General features: G+C 29.7%; 3 protein-coding genes across 4 annotated transcripts; 2 read left to right on the top strand and 1 right to left on the bottom strand.

The window, feature by feature from the left end:
- The first annotated feature begins 4,672 nt into the window (after positions 1 to 4,672).
- On the top strand, positions 4,673 to 9,523 carry LOC124424755. 2 transcript variants are annotated; one of them, XM_046964237.1, is made up of 9 exons: positions 4,673 to 4,887; positions 5,122 to 5,377; positions 5,457 to 5,565; positions 5,700 to 5,929; positions 6,520 to 6,712; positions 7,622 to 7,783; positions 7,856 to 8,021; positions 8,616 to 8,764; positions 9,277 to 9,523. In XM_046964237.1, the coding sequence occupies exons 3-9, from the start codon at positions 5,459 to 5,461 to the stop codon at positions 9,482 to 9,484; spliced, it is 1,215 nt and encodes a 404-aa protein (XP_046820193.1). In that variant the 5' UTR covers positions 4,673 to 4,887; positions 5,122 to 5,377; positions 5,457 to 5,458; the 3' UTR covers positions 9,485 to 9,523. The 2 variants fall into 2 exon arrangements, with proteins under 2 accessions (XP_046820193.1, XP_046820194.1); XM_046964238.1 differs by lacking the exon at positions 4,673 to 4,887 and adding an exon at positions 4,892 to 5,023.
- Positions 9,524 to 9,747: 224 nt separating this feature from the next.
- On the bottom strand, positions 9,748 to 13,104 carry LOC124424790 (sodium channel protein Nach-like). The gene is made up of 13 exons (XM_046964290.1): positions 13,071 to 13,104; positions 12,866 to 12,996; positions 12,617 to 12,804; positions 12,275 to 12,425; positions 12,056 to 12,201; positions 11,885 to 11,975; positions 11,499 to 11,762; positions 11,060 to 11,159; positions 10,914 to 10,970; positions 10,630 to 10,759; positions 10,420 to 10,526; positions 9,929 to 10,216; positions 9,748 to 9,770 (listed from the first exon to the last, which is right to left on the bottom strand). Exons 1-13 carry the CDS (start codon positions 13,102 to 13,104, stop codon positions 9,748 to 9,750), a joined length of 1,710 nt encoding a protein of 569 aa, XP_046820246.1.
- A 1,572-nt stretch (positions 13,105 to 14,676) lies between these two features.
- Positions 14,677 to 16,973, top strand: LOC124424634 (mitochondrial-processing peptidase subunit beta). The gene is made up of 7 exons (XM_046963973.1): positions 14,677 to 14,785; positions 15,119 to 15,337; positions 15,488 to 15,873; positions 15,933 to 16,126; positions 16,214 to 16,383; positions 16,457 to 16,711; positions 16,791 to 16,973. The coding sequence occupies exons 1-7, from the start codon at positions 14,717 to 14,719 to the stop codon at positions 16,929 to 16,931; spliced, it is 1,434 nt and encodes a 477-aa protein (XP_046819929.1). The 5' UTR covers positions 14,677 to 14,716; the 3' UTR covers positions 16,932 to 16,973.
- The last annotated feature ends 78 nt before the right edge of the window (positions 16,974 to 17,051 follow it).

The raw sequence follows: 17,051 nt of genomic DNA, 5'->3' as shown, positions 1-17,051 counted from the left end.
TTCACCATTTTCGGAAAACCGTTAAGCGAAAGTATATTTTCAGAAAATCAATTTATGAAAGAAGAGTTCTTTTCTACCTTCTCCAAGGAAAATGTAACGTGTTCAAGACGAATTTTCTTTTACACATAAATGGAATACAAATAAATAGAATCTATTCAGTTTCATTGGTTACCTTTAAACTTCAATTTTCCTTCGAATTTCATTATCGATATATGTTTATCAATATTAAAAAAATTCGAATGATGTCTTGACACATGTCCGCTTGATGTTAGGCGATATAAATATTTTATATTTTTATTTTCTTTAAGAATAAACGATTAATCCGATTTATCGAAGACATACGAAAAAGAAGATACAAGATCTATAATTGATCATTTTAAAGCATTTTATCGTATCGAAAAGATATTAACGTATCAGTTCGATAAACAAAAGAGATGAAGGTATCGAAATGTTCTTTAATATCATTGTTCTTCTCAATTTTATTCGAGACAAGTCCGTGATCCTCCTCGTCATCTTGAAATTCCACATTATTCTAACGGTAGACGAAGATGAATGCTTGTGGTGTGGCTCGTGAAGCCATTTCCTCGTCTCTGGAGTTGGATATCGATTATATATTAAGAAGACGTATGAAGTTTGTGCGTGATACACACTTGTCTACGATTCCTTCGTAAAAATCCGATACCTATCTTCTCTTTTATATGGAATGAGAAAAAAAAAGTAACAGATATTAAATTGATGAATTAAAGTTCATGAATTAATTAATTTTTTTTATAATAGGTTTGTAAAAGCGCCAATAGTGATCAGGTACTTAATTGAATTATTATTAACTAATTTAATATAATTATCTACTTGTTTTTAGTGATTGATATTTAATTAAATAATCACGTAAGACTTTTATATCAGTAAATATATAAATATGTATTTTTACGTATTTATATACTTACGTACATCGATCTGATAAAAATGAAAAATAATTATTTGATAGAGTAAAAAATAATAGTCACCATGTCAATTACGCGACCTTAAATTGATTATGAGCAGCAAGTAATTACATTACAATGATGTATTCCTTGATATTACGTGCTTCGAGCTCGTTAGGTGTAAACGATATCGCCTTGATTGACTCATTGATTAAGATCGATTACATCGACTTATAATTTGAGTTGCGATGATAATTTTTCTAATTTTACATTTCATTAAATATGTCAATATGTTCAATATTTTATATGTTCATATAAAAGTTCAATGAATTTGTAATAAAAAAACAAAGTAATGAAAAATCATAAAGTATGAAACAGCAGGTATTGTTTTATATTTTTATCTTATCTATCTTATTGATCTCTCCTTGTTCATCCATATATTTTCATCCATATAATATTTATCCCATCATTTTTCACGAACTTACATAGAAATAAAAAATTGTTTGGTAATATATTACTCCAATAGAAGACATGTCCAAAGATCTTAACCTAACAAGAAAATAATTACTAATACAACTTCACGAGACCTATTTCCAAATGTGTATGTCCTTCAATTTAAATATATGTACGCGATTATTTTCATCTGTATTAAAAATGGAAAGAAAATATTTCGGACGAATGTTATATGGTGTTATAAGAGGAAAACATCGCAATGATAATTATTTTACTTTGCGATAATTTATGAAAGTTGCGTTTATATTTTTAAATATGAACTATATTTTCTTATTAATTTTCATATTATTTTAGCCGAAACTGAAACGTTATTAAAACTAATAACTATTAAAATAGTTATTAAAATAGTTATTAAAACTAATAACTATTGCTTATATCTTATGTTTTTCGTAAAAAATCATTATCAAGGTATTAAATTTCAAAGTTAATATGCCTTACGTTATATGCGGCATTATCGTTACCCCACGTACACCGAAGAGAAAGTTGCTCTGTCGATTTTGGAACATAACAATATGGTTTGGGCGAAAGACGTTAGTAATATTTTGATAACAATCCAATATCAGCTACAAGAATATATAATAAAAAATATAAGGTTCTGTTAAAAAATTTACACGTGATCTTTATAAAGTCTTCTCTTAAGTCATCGCTATGTTAAATAATTTTCATCGCTGTATTTCCATTACTGTATTGACACCATACAATATTTTTTACATTTTTGGTACTCAAGAAAATAATTACTTACATATATTTAAATCCGACATATTGTATAAAATAAGTTTGATCACTCTTATCACAAAGTATCTAAATATATATTTCTTTCTTTCGATCGAAACTAAAAAAATAATACAGAATCAGTAATGGAAATCATTTGCAATGACTAGTAAGTACTACAAGTCCTATAGCTAACATAGGATAAGTGTACTGGTCACAGAGATAGCTATGTACGTAAGTACTTTCAAGAAGCGCGATATAACGGACGTGCGTTTCACTGACTCCCTTACGTGTGTTTGTTTCTTGGTAAGATCTCAAGATCGATGGTCTACTCGATTGGTCTACCGTCGACTCGTAGACGATCTTTGGAACCATTGGGAACCATCGTCTTCATATATTCCCCTTATGTCAGCAGGAACAGTCTCGAGAGAATTGCGAGAGATAAAAAAAGAAGGTTACACCGGTTTTCCAAGATGCCGGACAAAGAACGGGGTTGGCTATTGATACAATGACGGTGACGTTGGCAGCTCTTTCGAAATAAGACTATACACCTACGTTCGCACGCGCGCCCATACACATGTGCGCATAAACATGTACATACATGCACAAGTTTTCAGGAAACAATGGATTCTATTTTTAGATGTCTTAACTCGATCATATTTGATTTTCGGCTAATACACTTTTGAAGAATATCACCTCTGGAAGCGGAATAAAGAAACGACAATGAAAAAGATAATAGATAATGAAAAATTTAAGCTCGATAGACGTTCTTTGGTCTAATTAGTGCTTCGATTGGAATCAATCGACTTTCTAATTTATTTTGAATGAGAAGAAAAGAACAATTAATAGGTTTGAATTAAGCCTGATGTGTCCGATCACTTTCTAAAAGCTTTTCTTAATATTTTATGATTACGATAATAGAAAAATATTTAATAACATGGAAGAAAGAAAAAATGTATCAAAGTTTCTAATTACTTGGAAAAAGTTTGAATTAATATCGGAGTATTTTTTATTATACGTACAATCATGATGTTTCTATTTCGAAGTAACTTAGTTCAAATTAAGTAAAAATCCACTAATTATATATTTAGTAACGGTTGTCTCGAACTCGAATTTTTGCTACTTAATTTACTAGAAACTGTCGATACTCATTCGACCAATAAAACGTAGAGAACAATAAACCAAGTTTCACGATAAACTGAACGAACTTATGAAAACAATTTTAAGTTCAAAATTATGATTAAACGCGTTAATTATAATTAAACGCGAAGCTCCAACTTTATTTGCACCTAGCCGATACTTACGTTTTCCTTATTAAAAATTCGGTGAAATGCATTTGATCATAGAAATGAATTTTTGAAAAATATAAAGAAATAAAAAATATAAGAAAAACAATAAAATTGATTCTGAAGATAAAAAGGAAATTCTTATTGTCTGTATTCAACTTTTTTTTTAACAAAATTCGTACTAATATTGATGATATCTTACAGTAACGTATGAAAGTGAGAGCGAAAGTGAGAGAAAGAGTGGGTGCGTGCATGTTTGTGTGTTAAGAAGTATCAAATTCGTAACAAACTTTTAACAGAATCAATTTATGATAGTACGAGAACTTTGAAGGTGTCTATGGCGAAAACGATCGATAACGGTTATCGTGGTTGTTTCCATGGTTACATCAAAGCTCGTTCATTAATGCTCAAGTAAGATTATACAGTCACCTTTTACCTTATCGATGATTCATCTCTAAATAGCGTCAATTAAATGGCATTTGTTCATTACCTAGATCCAATGTGACATCTTTGCGAGATCTTGATGATGTTCAATTTCTTGTCTCGCTTTTAATCGCGAGTTTAATTAACAAAACTCGTCTCATTTGATTTCTTCAAATATAGCGATGGTTTTAATTGATAACAAGATTAATATATGTTATTATTCTATACGATTCTAACGGCACGATATTTATTTATAAATCGTTATTATAATTTACAATATTGATAATGAAATAATAATAATAATAACAACAACAACAATAATAATAATAATATAAAATAATAAAAATAATTTATATTATGCATCATTGTTAAATAATAATTTTGATGAATATTTCGTTAAAATAAACCTGCACAGGAATATTTCATTCCATTTTGAATATAATTATTGAATAGCTGAGGACGAATATTCTTTTTTATTTAAAATGTCGAATATCATGTAAATATCGAAACTTTATAAATTTTATGAAGGAAACGTTTTCGTGCTGAATTTCATCGCAAGAGAACGTCGTATGAAATTTGAAGTGGTCGAACAACAGAGTAAATAAATTGAATAAGCCGCGACGAAAGGCTCCGAGAAAATAAATATTTGATTTAACTAACGGGAGGTAGAGAAGTAGGTAGGTAGAGGTAGGTAGAGGTAGGTAGGTAATACTCGTTTTTTATGCCAATCAGATATATGCGTGGATATCGATTCTACGTTCGCGATATTTGCCTACATATTATCATCTGTTATCTGACAACCCCACCGAATAATTTCAGTATATCTATTTCTGTCGACCATCAGTCTCATTGTTCACAAGAAACGTCCCATGGAAGTTCGTTCAATAGGTTGTACATATTTACGTCTTTTCGATACGCAACTCTCGTTTACTACTGCAAACGTATCATCGTTCCTCATGAGTATTCGAGTATCCTTACGCGTTCGAATCGAAAACGACATTCGTGAAGGACATCACCATTGCTCTATTCTATAGGTAACGACTGGCGACACATTGCAATTTATATCTCACATCGAAGTGAACGATATCGCAAAATATTGACGTATCATTTATTAGATAAATAACATTTAAAGAAACAATAACAATAGATAATTTTTAATAACAATAAAAGGTGATCGGAGATTTGTACAATTAATTAATTTCTCCCAATTGGAACAAATAAAACAATTCAATCATTAAATATGTAACTAACTGCTGTACATTTCACAGATGTTCCTGTTATTAACTGCCGTTTTGAAATTAGCGAACTTATGGATTAATTCTTAATTCCAACGTGCGACGATCTAGTTTGAGAGAGAAAAAGAAAGGGAGAGAAAGAGAGAGAGAGAGAAAGAGAGAGAGAGAAACAAAAGGAGAAAGATTATTTTTAACAGTATTTCATCGTTAACGAGTTTTTTAATCTTTCTAGGAGCTTTCTTAGACCACGTCAGCTATCGATTCATACTTCCTTCGATTAGTCTTGATTGTGAGTATAAGGGAACTTGGAGATATCAAATGTTCCATCTATATCTCGCTGCCTATATGATTTACTTTACTTCTCCTAGAAATGGGTCGTGATCTTTTGCATTACGAACCAAATTTTGAATCCCATTGGTTTATTATGAAGCCTATTTATCGCAATATTTCAGAGGATATGCGTATACTCTGCAAAAGGTGATTACGTGTTTTACTTACTGATAAATTTAAAGAAAAAACAATTCTAAAACTTTCTATATTATAAAAGACATATTAAAATTTTTTAATTTTTAATTGAAAAATGTTTAATGAAATTTACAAATTATTCGTAGAGATCATATTTTCGATGTTCATTTTTCTACGTTAAAATCATTAAGAAATGCTACTGACAGTAAAATATCAAATAGCAGTTTGTGGGTCGGTCAGCCAACTACGATAAGTATAATAATATACAGCATCGTTACACCGATAATTTCTACTCTTGGAATAATTGGTAACATTCTCATTCTTGCGGTTATCTTAAAACGATGTCTGAGGACCTCCACTTATACGTATCTAGCAGGTCAGAAAATAATTTATTTTTCCTCACTATATATGTGTGAGCATCTTAACAGACGATTACTACCAAATTGATATTGATATCATACAATAAATAAAAATCAACAAAGAAAAATTAGAAGAAATGAATAATTTTTTAAATAAATTTTATATTATTACAAGGAAAAAAATGCCTAAACGCACATGTATTATTACTTTATTTTTAAATTATTAAGAATCGTCTTACTATATTAAACAAGAAAAAAATTAATTTGATAAAATAAATTTTTTTTATAGCAAACAATAATATTTTTAATAATGCATGTATAAAATGCAAAACTTCAAATATCTCAAAATAGTATAAAATCAACTTATTCTAGTTATAAAATAAAATGGCTTAATTTGAACATTTAAGCATTTATGGATGCTATTATCGAACATCCATCTTATCCAAACAACTTTAAACAATTTATTAAAAGTAATATATTCGATATAGTACATAATAATAATAAGAAATATAATGATGATATCAATTTGAGAACTCGTGAATGTTCGCATGAAACTATTTTTGAATGTTTCGACCTATTGATTATGGGAAATGAACGGAATTGGCAGTCCTAGCCAGTGCTGATCTCGTAACGTGCACTCTCCTTCTATTCTCTGGCCTGGCAAGAGGAATTTTCTGGTGCAAATCAGGTTGGCTCGAGTTCGATGCCTTCGTGCATCTTCCACTTGGCTCAATTTCATCCAATATCACCGTATGGGCTACCGTGTGCGTCACCATTGATAGACTTGCGTTGGTCTGGAGGTAGGTAGCGTATAATGTACAATGTACGTATATACATATATGAATGAGAGAGAGAGAGAGAGAGAGAGAGAGAGAGAGAAGAGGATATTATTTGCCTTAAGCAAATAATACTGATTTCAGGAATTAATATCAATTCTATCGATCATTATATCGATTTAGACATTTTAAATTCTAAAGATGAACCTTATCGTACGAACCTATGAGATAAAATTTACTCATTAATAACGAATGGTTATTTCATAAACGAAATATAGTTTCAAAATAAATATTTTAAAAAATTACTAATTTCATCGATTTCCTTTTAAATAAATGTTAAATTTTTGTTCATTTATTAAAAAGATAAGAATAAAATATTCACATCAGAATAATGTCGTTGATACATAAATATTTACAAAAGAGTCTATTGATATAAGAACATTGCGAAAAGATAACTATATGTAATTTTAGCACTTGAACTCTTGTTGCTCTTAATCTTGTCAACGTAACGGTTCAGCTTGTACTGACTCATTCTATGCCCCTTCAGATCCTCGGGCTTGCCAGCAAGTAAAGGGTGCAATAAAGTGCAGGTCAATAAAACTTTTCCGCACTCACACGCTACTAACTATATATATGTTTAAATAATTATATGTGTGAGTATTATCGGTAAACTTCAACAATAAATAATTATGTAAGATATTCTTACGTAATATAAATTATAAATAATGAACTTAATCGTATTCATGATAATAAATAAAGTTTGTTCGATCGATTTTGACGAGAAGGAACAAGGAGAAAAAATCTTAAAAACCATTATCTGATTTCTTTTTCTTCTTTTCTTCTTTTTCAATGAGGAAAAAGTTATATATTTGCTTGCGAAATTATAAGCGAGAAAGTTTATAACGAGTTAAGCTCTTTTGTTTTAACCTCTAGCCAGCCAAGTTGTAAAACTCCGAAGTTCTGTAGTCAGCACATCGCCCGAAAGATGATGATCGTCTCAACCTTTTTTACTATCATCATCAATGTCCCTTACTGTTTCATATACAAGTATAACGAGCGTGGCGACTTAATGACGACACGATTTTTTCATTCGTGGTAAGTTCAACATCTTCTCCATGTAACGAATACAAGAAATAAGAGAGAAAAAAAATAAACGCGTCTTTGCAGGTTGTATAAACTTCTGAATTGGCTTCAGCTAATAATTTTTGGCCTTCTACCAGCCATATTCTTGTTCATTGCAAATAGTATTATGTGCTTCAACATGATGAAGATGCTCAACCAGCGGAAAGAATTGTTGAAACGATGTAACGCCAGAGAATGTAACCAGTTTAGGGTATGACAATATTGACATTTTCATGATTTTAATCGTTAGAAACGGATAAGAAAATGAATTATAAGCAAGTGCAATAGAAAAATAGAAAAAATGTAGTATATAAGAATAGATAAGAATAGTTTGAACGTTAGACAATTTTTAGATTTAATAATGACGTTTTCAAATATTATATCTTTGACATGATATATCAGTTGTAATTATAAATACGCGTATTACTTTAAACGTGAAATATCATTTGAAAAATATAAATTTTTAAAAGGTGACACGAGCAACGAGATTATATATTTTTTTATTTATTCAAGTAATTATAATCAAGTGATTATAATAAGTTTCGATATTTTTTTAAAGACCTTTTAAATATATATGTATTTGACTTCAAATAAAAAGAAAAAACATTATTCCGTTATATAAAATGACCCGAAGTAACAAATGTTGCTACACAATATGTGCGTGTAGCGTAGAAAGAGAGAAAAAAGAGAGAGAGAGAGAGAGAAAGAAAGAAAGAAAAAAAGAAAAAGAGATATCTCTGAAAGAAAATAAAGACAAAAGCTTTAGCTGGAAGTTGTTTTATCGTAAAGCTTTCTTGTTTCTTAGGATCAAACGAGATTGACCGTAATGCTGGTAGGCATCGCATTCGTTTTCGTCGTGGGCGAAGTTCCAACACACTTGGCATCACGTCGTAGCGCAATTTCTCTTTTATATGATGGTGATCTAACCATCGTCCATGAAGTTTTTCTCGAAAGGTGACAACGCAATCTTCGAACCTTTTCAATTCCTATTACATGAAATAGATAGATAACAAAAGTAGAACATAAATGTTTGGAAAATAAATAGGAGATATTTTTCCGCTGTCCACGTTTATTTATAATGGCTTTTAGTTGATTCATATTTGTTTTAAAATAGTTAAATTGAAAAATCGATAAACGATATTAAACATGAAATAAATTTTTAGAAAAAACTCAAATAGATCGGTTTTATCACGTTGATTTTCGTTTAATGTTATCGCTTGTTAATTATTTAACGTTGATAAATGAATATTATGTATTAAAAAAATTCTTAGGAATAATAGACGATTGTTAAAGGCTGAACAGAAAACAATTCTTTATTTTTTATTTTTTTATTTATTTATTTTTTTTTGATAATGTGATTAAAAGAATGTTATTTGTCTGATACAAATGAATTAATAATTGTTAAAGATTTTTTTCTCTCTTCGATAATTTAATAAATTTAATAACATTGTACTTTTTCTTCACAGATTTCGTATCTTCGCTACCCTCTTTAACGCTATCTCCAGCTCATTCAATTTCGTGCTCTACTCCCTCTTGAGTCCACATTTTCTCTCACATTTAAAACAGGTCCTCTATAGAAAGTCCATATCACGGGAGGCTAACACAATGAGGATAAATGCGATCGTTTCAGGAAGTCAATTAATGAACGTATCATATTGTAATTTATTCTCTTAATTTTTTATTCAATTATATATATATATATATGTGTGCGTGTGTATGTGTATGTGCACATAAATATATTATAATATTGGAAACGATATCTCATAGTTAATGAAAATAAAGCTTTTTTATTATCGCAATCGTTTAATTCTTTTTATAAGAATCCTGCATTTTTTACTACTTGAATTAAACTCTTTTTGAAAGAAAAATACATGAAAAAGTTAACAAAAAACAATAGATATAATTTATGTAAGATTACGAAAAATTATCTTTGTCTCTTACAATTTGAAACTCGGTTTATCTAATCGTAATATCGTTGAAACTTTATTTTTCTTAGAAGAAGATTATTATTATTATTATTATTATTATTAGTAGTAGTAGTAGTAGTAGTAGTAGTAGTAGTAGCAGTAGTAGTAGTAGTAGTAGTAGCAGTAGTAGTAGTAGTATTAGTAGTAGTACTATTACTATCATTATAATTTTCCTCTTGTTGACGAAGAAGCATTCGGTTTGCAACGACGTAAATCGGTCTCTCATTGTAATTCATTCCACGTTGACTATTAAATTTCTTCCACTTGGAACCCTTCAATGGACTCGACAAGAAGAGTTCCGAGGCAGCCGGAAAGTTTCTCTTCGCTGATGTTGATCCTTTACGAAGATAGAAAAACTCGCGTGCAATGTAATAAAATAATTCGACCAAACTTATGACCGAACCGCCGAGGCAAAGTCCGAAAATACCGCCGAAGGATGCTGGAAAGAAAGATTTTCGAGAGAAAAAGAGAAAAGAGAAAAAATAAAAAAAGGAAAAAGTTTCATTACATCTAAACAGTATCATTGAAATTTTAATATATTTTATTATAAATTATATAGATGTATTTTATAAAAATATTAACAAATTAATTTGTTATAAATATATTGAATAAATGTTATTAGATTTTATTCTTATTACTCACCGAGAAGGCTATCCCAGCTCATAATATTCTGTTTTCGATATTCCATGTAAGAGATGTCGCGAAAGTAAACGTAAAGGAAGGAAGCGTTTTTGTTATCCAAATCACGACTGCAAGCAAGTACGACGAATAAAAAAAAAAAGAGCAAGAAATTGTAGGGTTCGACTTTACAATTGTAAGAAAATGATACAAATAATTCAATATCATTCTTACGTTATTTCAGAATTGTATCCAACATCTTGAATGGGTATACTCTCCGATACGGCATCGTAAAACGTATCAGAGCATTGTGGCAGGCAATTGCATTCATTTTCGAACAACGTTTCATATGTTGAGACAATTCCTATAATGGGAAAAAAGTATCGTTTATAGCTATTCAATGATCGTTCTTTTACATTGAACGAAATTTAATTCTAATAAATTTAAATCCGATTGCTATTCTCAAAAGAAAAAGAGATTTATTTTTATTTATCTATTCATTTTTCTTGTTTCCTTACTTCGATGATTCAAAATGCAGTCTATGTCCGTCAGAAAGCAAGTCCTACTGTTTTCATCTAAAATAGAAGAAGAAAAAAAAATAAAAAAGAGAAAGAAAAAAGAATCAGAGAATTTGCTAACGACAATAATCGATCGTAATATTTACTCGGATAATAAAATGGTAGGCAACCGCAATATTTGTGTATGCGCATATAGATGCAGTTTGAGACGCAAGATTGAAAGCTGTAATTACTGTTACCCCTCACCTGAAACAGGTTTATCTATGATATCGTATATGAGTATGTATGTAACGCTTGATAAATGCGTATCAGATCGGTCGCCTTGACGAGTACATAGTGATGGAAAGTAAAATTTTTTATATCTGCATAACTTTGTTATCTATTATAAAGATTGCATAAAATTTTATTGGCAAATAGCGCTCGCAAGCACCAAAGTTATCTACGAAATATAAAATAATGTCTTAGACATTCATTGTAAATATAAATCATTATGAGTCAGTATAAATTATTTTAGCGATATTTTACAATCAAGATCTATCATTGAAAGTGACCGACCAAAAGTTTTTCCTATTACACAGTACAGACCTCGTCTTCGAAGAGACACATGCGTTTTCTTAAAGGAAGATGTCGTAAATCTTGTGAGCTTTTGGTTGTCGTACCGGAAATACCGATCCCCATGACGTGTCCTGGCAATACGCTGATCGAATGAATGTCAATGTCAGGATAATCCTTTGGATCGTGAATTAATACGGTAGCACCCGCGAAAGGTCTATTAGAACTCTTATAATGTTCACCTTCGACGTCCAATGCAACTGTTAGACCTACATCACGTCCTGATCCAGGAGCTTTCTAAATTCATAATATTTATATTTTTGATGGTTAGTACTTTTCATCTTTCATGCGTGTAGAATTTTTACATTATTTTTTACTTTTATTTCGTCTACAAATAAATTCAAATCGTTCGATTTTACCTGAATTTGTCCAATTCCTGGTAATTCCTCTGATGGTATGTCCGAGCGATCGCTATCCTCCGATGAATTTTTTAAGTCGTAATTATCGTATCTATCAATAAATATAGCAAATAATTTTTATTTATGATACTTTTTAAAAAGTTACTATATTAAAAATAATTTTGTCGATACCCATATGATCGGTCCAAATTAAAATGATAATTAAAGGCACAACAATAGCCTTCTCTAGATTTAACAGCTTTGAAAATATCACTACAATTAAATTTTTGTCCAAGCCAAGCGCACCTCAATAACATCGTTTTGCAGGGTTGCATCAACTGTAAGGATGAAACAAGAAACAATTATTTTGAAGATCCTTTTTAAAAGAATAGATTTTTAATCAATTACCACCTCGTACATGAGCCTGTCAACTGTAAATCCGAGAACTTCAAGTGCTCGTGTTGCTGTTAAATTGTCGACGTCAATTTTATCAGGACGCGTCAATTTCATCAATGAAACGAAAAATTTCTCTCTTTGACTGTGGTTTATACCATTTTTAGATCTATTGATGTAATAAAAAAACAAATGTCATTCCAAATCATCATTAAATAAATAAAAATAATCATGAATTCTATCGAGAAAGTAATTCTCGTTTTATTTTTATTTTAGATATTTTCTATAAAAGCAAATATTTCTTATGAAAACAAATGATAAAAATTCAACGTAGAGTGATAGAAATTTCACAGATCTTACAAAATATTTCCAAAGATTTTTGCGTGAGGATTGTAAACTTTATTATTGTTACAAATCGTAACGCCGGGAAAATATATGCTCCATATAGGATTGGCTGTACTTATGGCAGTAGCTGTTGGATTCTCATCAAAATTATGCCAAAGTCTCATCATCAGGATAATGCAAAAAATGATGCTCATTATACAAACCTGTAGAAGATAAGATAGATTTTATATGTACGATAACTTTTAAGTCGAATAAATTTCTTACTAAGAACCAAAGCATGCTCTCAATTATTGTTGATTGATGAACTGTCAAGTACCGGAATCCATGCAGTGTTGTGTTCTTGCAATAGATTTTTATTTTTTCTTTTAAACACTGAGAAATCGCTTTTCTCCTTCCTACAACGTTTTTAATTTGTAGAATATTTGCATAATAATAATATAAAAATTTTGTTTTATTCAATTTTACTTACTACGAGATATACTACGAAAATTATGAACTCTCATTATTATTTAAATCAAGTTTCCGAGTTTACGAAGCTAAAGCTACGAAGAAATGAGTTTGAAGAAAGCGAAGAAGATTCAAAGGTAAAAGCAAACTGACCATGAATTTTCTCACTTTGCATTACTATTTTTTTTCAAATATCACAATCGATATTTCCATGTCAATTACATTTTTTTTTCAATTTTCTTAAGTGCATACGACGAAATTGCACGACTAAATCATAAATATCTATTTCTCATAATCTCTCTAGCTTGGGGTAATATCCATCGATATGTAGTAAACATTGAAGTTACGCATTACGAGTTGTTGTCGAGTGCGTCATAAATGAGATTAAAAGTTTGTGACCTGCATTGTGCCACTTTGAATGTACATACAGAATAATAAAGTTAAGTATTTTATGAAATTGTTCTTTGGAACGTATAATAAGTTTCTTGGTATAACTTTTCTTCGAAAAATTCTAAACAAATACAATAGAAATTTAAAACTATCTTTAGGTATGATCGTAGAAAGTTTTTCATGTTCTTGACATAACGAGGAATGAAACACATCGAGTGCAAATGATTATCTCCGAAACTATTAGATATATCCAAGAATCCTTGTGAATCCTTAGATTTTATAATAAAAACTAAATATATGTATGTGCGTATTTTCATTCTACTGTCTAAGTAAAAGATTTTCAAATATTTACTCATGATCCACTAAAGAATATATTTTAAGTATTAAAATATAAAAAATAATTTACATGTTTATTAGGAGAGTTTTATTTATCGAGAATCATCGGATGAACAATTAAATGTTAATTCGGTTAAAGATCACATGAAAATTATTATTTTTGTCTAGTTTTTTCTTTATATCAAATCAATTTCGAATTACTTATCAATCAACTATCGTTAGCAATTACACTTTCAAGTAGGTCACGAAAAATTACTCGAAAGTGTTTCTCAGTTCATAAAAGTTTGAGAAACCCTAGTCTAACGATTAGATGGATTGACTTAAAGTTTATATCAAAAATGAAGTTTTCCATTACAAATATCCTCGATTAATTCACATTTGATCCTACTTCTGCTTTCAAAATTCAAATTTTACGCAAAACAAAACTCTTTGTACGATGTGTTCAAAGAATATTGTCAATTAAATTAATCAGTATATATGTGCTTTATTTATTTCAGAAGAATAATACATGTACGAAAATTGAAGTTTAATTTTATTATTAAGAATATTTTTCATATATCCCTTTATTCCCGCCAGTTCCTATTTCGCATGTGCAAACATTAAGATGAAGTTAGTTACAGGAAACAAAAATCTAGAGTTATCGAAAATATTTCTCTAAATCTATAAGTAGCAAGCGCGACAGTGAGTGTCTAGTGAATAATAACTAACTGTGGAGTAAAATTTTATCTTGCAATTATTTAATTAGCTATTAATGAAATCAAAATTTACCTGAAGGTTAAATAATTCATCAAAATTGAATTTAACTGTGAAACTTACTCATTGGAATTACTTTATTCAAAGGTACAGAATAAATCATTTAGGAATATTTTATTTTTATCAAAGAAAGTTGGTCACTTATATTACTTACTAACCTCTTTAAAGAATACGAGTTACATTACAAAAATGGCGACTCGTCTATTAAAAATTGGTTCTGCTCTGCGAAATTATTCTGATAAAACGAATCTTATAAAGGTAAGAAATATGACATTTATGTTACCTGTATAATATTAATTTGTTTGTATAGAGTATTATAAAATTATTGCGATATAATTCGTTATAGATGTAGATGGTGACAAAAAGTTGCTCTATTGTTCTAGTCACCTTACGTAATAATAAGAATAAAGTATTTAAACATTTCTCTTTTGTCCATATCCAAATGTGTGTGAAAATTAATATTCCTAAATTATGTTATAACAATAATTATTTTTTGAATTGTTATATATTTATATATTATAATTGACAAGTGACTTTATCAGAATTGACAGTTCTTTAACTTTATTCAATGACTTTTCTTTCTCCTTTTAGATTCCAAAACAATGGAGATCTACTGCTGTTTCTTTAAAAGAAATACTTATCAATCAACCAGCAACCAAAGTTTCAACTTTAAACAATGGTATGAGAATAGCTACTGAAAATAGTGGTGCTTCAACAGCTACTGTTGGACTTTGGATAGATTCTGGAAGTCGATTTGAAGATGATAAAAATAATGGTGTTGCACACTTCATGGAACACATGGCCTTTAAAGTAAGTTTATTAATAATTCTATGTTCTTTATTGAAATACATATATATATATATATATATATATATATATATATATATATATATATATATATATAAATTTAGTTTCATTCAATATAATCAATAAAATAAATTTAAATTTTCTTAAAACAAGGGTACTACAAAACGGTCACAAACTGATCTAGAATTAGAAATTGAGAACATGGGTGCTCACCTTAATGCATATACGAGTCGTGAACAGACTGTATTTTATGCTAAATGCCTTTCGCAAGATGTTCCAAAAGCAGTTGAAATTCTCAGTGATATTATACAAAATTCAAAACTTGGTGAAAGTGAAATTGAAAGAGAACGTGGTGTTATTCTAAGAGAAATGCAGGAAGTTGAAACAAATCTTCAAGAGGTTGTATTTGATCATTTACATGCTACAGCGTACCAAGGCACTTCACTTGGAAGAACGATACTTGGACCTACTAAAAATATTAAAACTATTTCAAGAGACGATCTGGTCTCATATGTAAAAACTCATTATGGTCCAGCTAGGTAATTCACAACTACCTTAATATTTATTATAAATTACAATTTACTTTTCTTTCTTACAGGTTTGTTTTAGCTGGTGCTGGTGGTATTGAGCATGAACAATTGGTAGGATTGGCAAATAAATATTTTAGCGGAATGTGTCAACCAAAATATGATGAAATTCCACCTTATAAACTTCCCTGCAGATATACTGGGTCAGAAATAAGAGTTCGTGATGATAGTATTCCACTTGCACATATTGCTATAGCAGTTGAAGGTTTAGAAGAATACTGATATATATATGTGTGTATTATGAATAAACTTGCTGTTACTGTATGTGAATTTCGTTCATTGTCTGTTTTAGGTGTAGGTTGGGCTGATCCAGATAACATTCCTCTTATGGTTGCAAATACTCTTATGGGGGCATGGGATCGTAGTCAAGGAGGTGGAATAAATAATGCTAGCAATCTAGCTAAAGAAAGTGCAGAAGATGGATTATGTCATAGTTACCAAAGTTTTAATACGTGTTATAAGGTAATATTTATTGTAATAAAATTAAGCATTTGTCTATTTTAGTTCTATATCATTTTTATTATGTAAATTTTAGGATACTGGACTTTGGGGTATTTATTTCGTTTGCGATCCAATGCTATGCGAAGAATTTACATGGAGTCTTCAAAGGGAGTGGATGCGATTATGTACATCTGTTACAGAAAAAGAAGTAACACGTGCAAAAAACATTCTCAAAACAAATATGCTATTACAACTCGATGGAACCACTGCAATTTGTGAAGATATTGGTCGTCAAATACTTTGTTATAATCGACGCATTCCATTACATGAACTTGAAATGAGGATAGAAGTATGTATACAAGATGAATGTATTAAAAAATATTGTAGAATGTATCGAGAATATTCATATGATAATGTATTTATTTTAGAGTGTCACTGCCAAAACCATTCACGAAGTTGGAATGAAATATATTTATGATACTTGTCCAGCAATTGCTGCAGTTGGTCCAGTAGAAAACTTACCAGAGTACAATTGTATTCGCTCTCGCATGTATTTGTTGCGTGTATAAAGTTATTAATACATAATAAAAGAGTCGCCATTGAAGATGTAACCTTTAGTTTAAATTTATTAACATAATATATTTGCAATGTGCAATAATCTCCTATTTAAATATTCGAAGATTTTTAGG

The sequence above is a fragment of the Vespa crabro genome, chromosome 6 (genome assembly GCF_910589235.1).
Source record: "Vespa crabro chromosome 6, iyVesCrab1.2, whole genome shotgun sequence".
NCBI classification, from domain to species: Eukaryota; Metazoa; Arthropoda; class Insecta; order Hymenoptera; family Vespidae; genus Vespa; species Vespa crabro.
Note: the sequence above shows the minus strand (reverse complement) of the source record. Positions and strands in the feature narration are given on the sequence as shown.

Coding starts and splice junctions, on each gene's coding strand:
- LOC124424634 (XM_046963973.1), top strand. CDS start 14,717: ATGGCGACTCGTCTATTAAAAATTGGTTCTGCTCTGCGAAATTATTCT. Junction 14,786..15,118: donor ATAAAACGAATCTTATAAAG/GTAAGAAATATG, acceptor TTCTCCTTTTAG/ATTCCAAAACAATGGAGATC. Junction 15,874..15,932: donor ACTCATTATGGTCCAGCTAG/GTAATTCACAAC, acceptor TCTTTCTTACAG/GTTTGTTTTAGCTGGTGCTG.
- LOC124424755 (XM_046964237.1), top strand. CDS start 5,459: ATGGGTCGTGATCTTTTGCATTACGAACCAAATTTTGAATCCCATTGG. Junction 6,713..7,621: donor AGACTTGCGTTGGTCTGGAG/GTAGGTAGCGTA, acceptor TTTAACCTCTAG/CCAGCCAAGTTGTAAAACTC. Junction 8,022..8,615: donor GAGAATGTAACCAGTTTAGG/GTATGACAATAT, acceptor CTTGTTTCTTAG/GATCAAACGAGATTGACCGT.
- LOC124424790 (XM_046964290.1), bottom strand. CDS start 13,104: ATGAGAGTTCATAATTTTCGTAGTATATCTCGTA. Junction 10,760..10,913: donor CTGCATTTTGAATCATCGAA/GTAAGGAAACAA, acceptor TTCCCATTATAG/GAATTGTCTCAACATATGAA. Junction 10,217..10,419: donor GAGCTGGGATAGCCTTCTCG/GTGAGTAATAAG, acceptor CTTTCTTTCCAG/CATCCTTCGGCGGTATTTTC.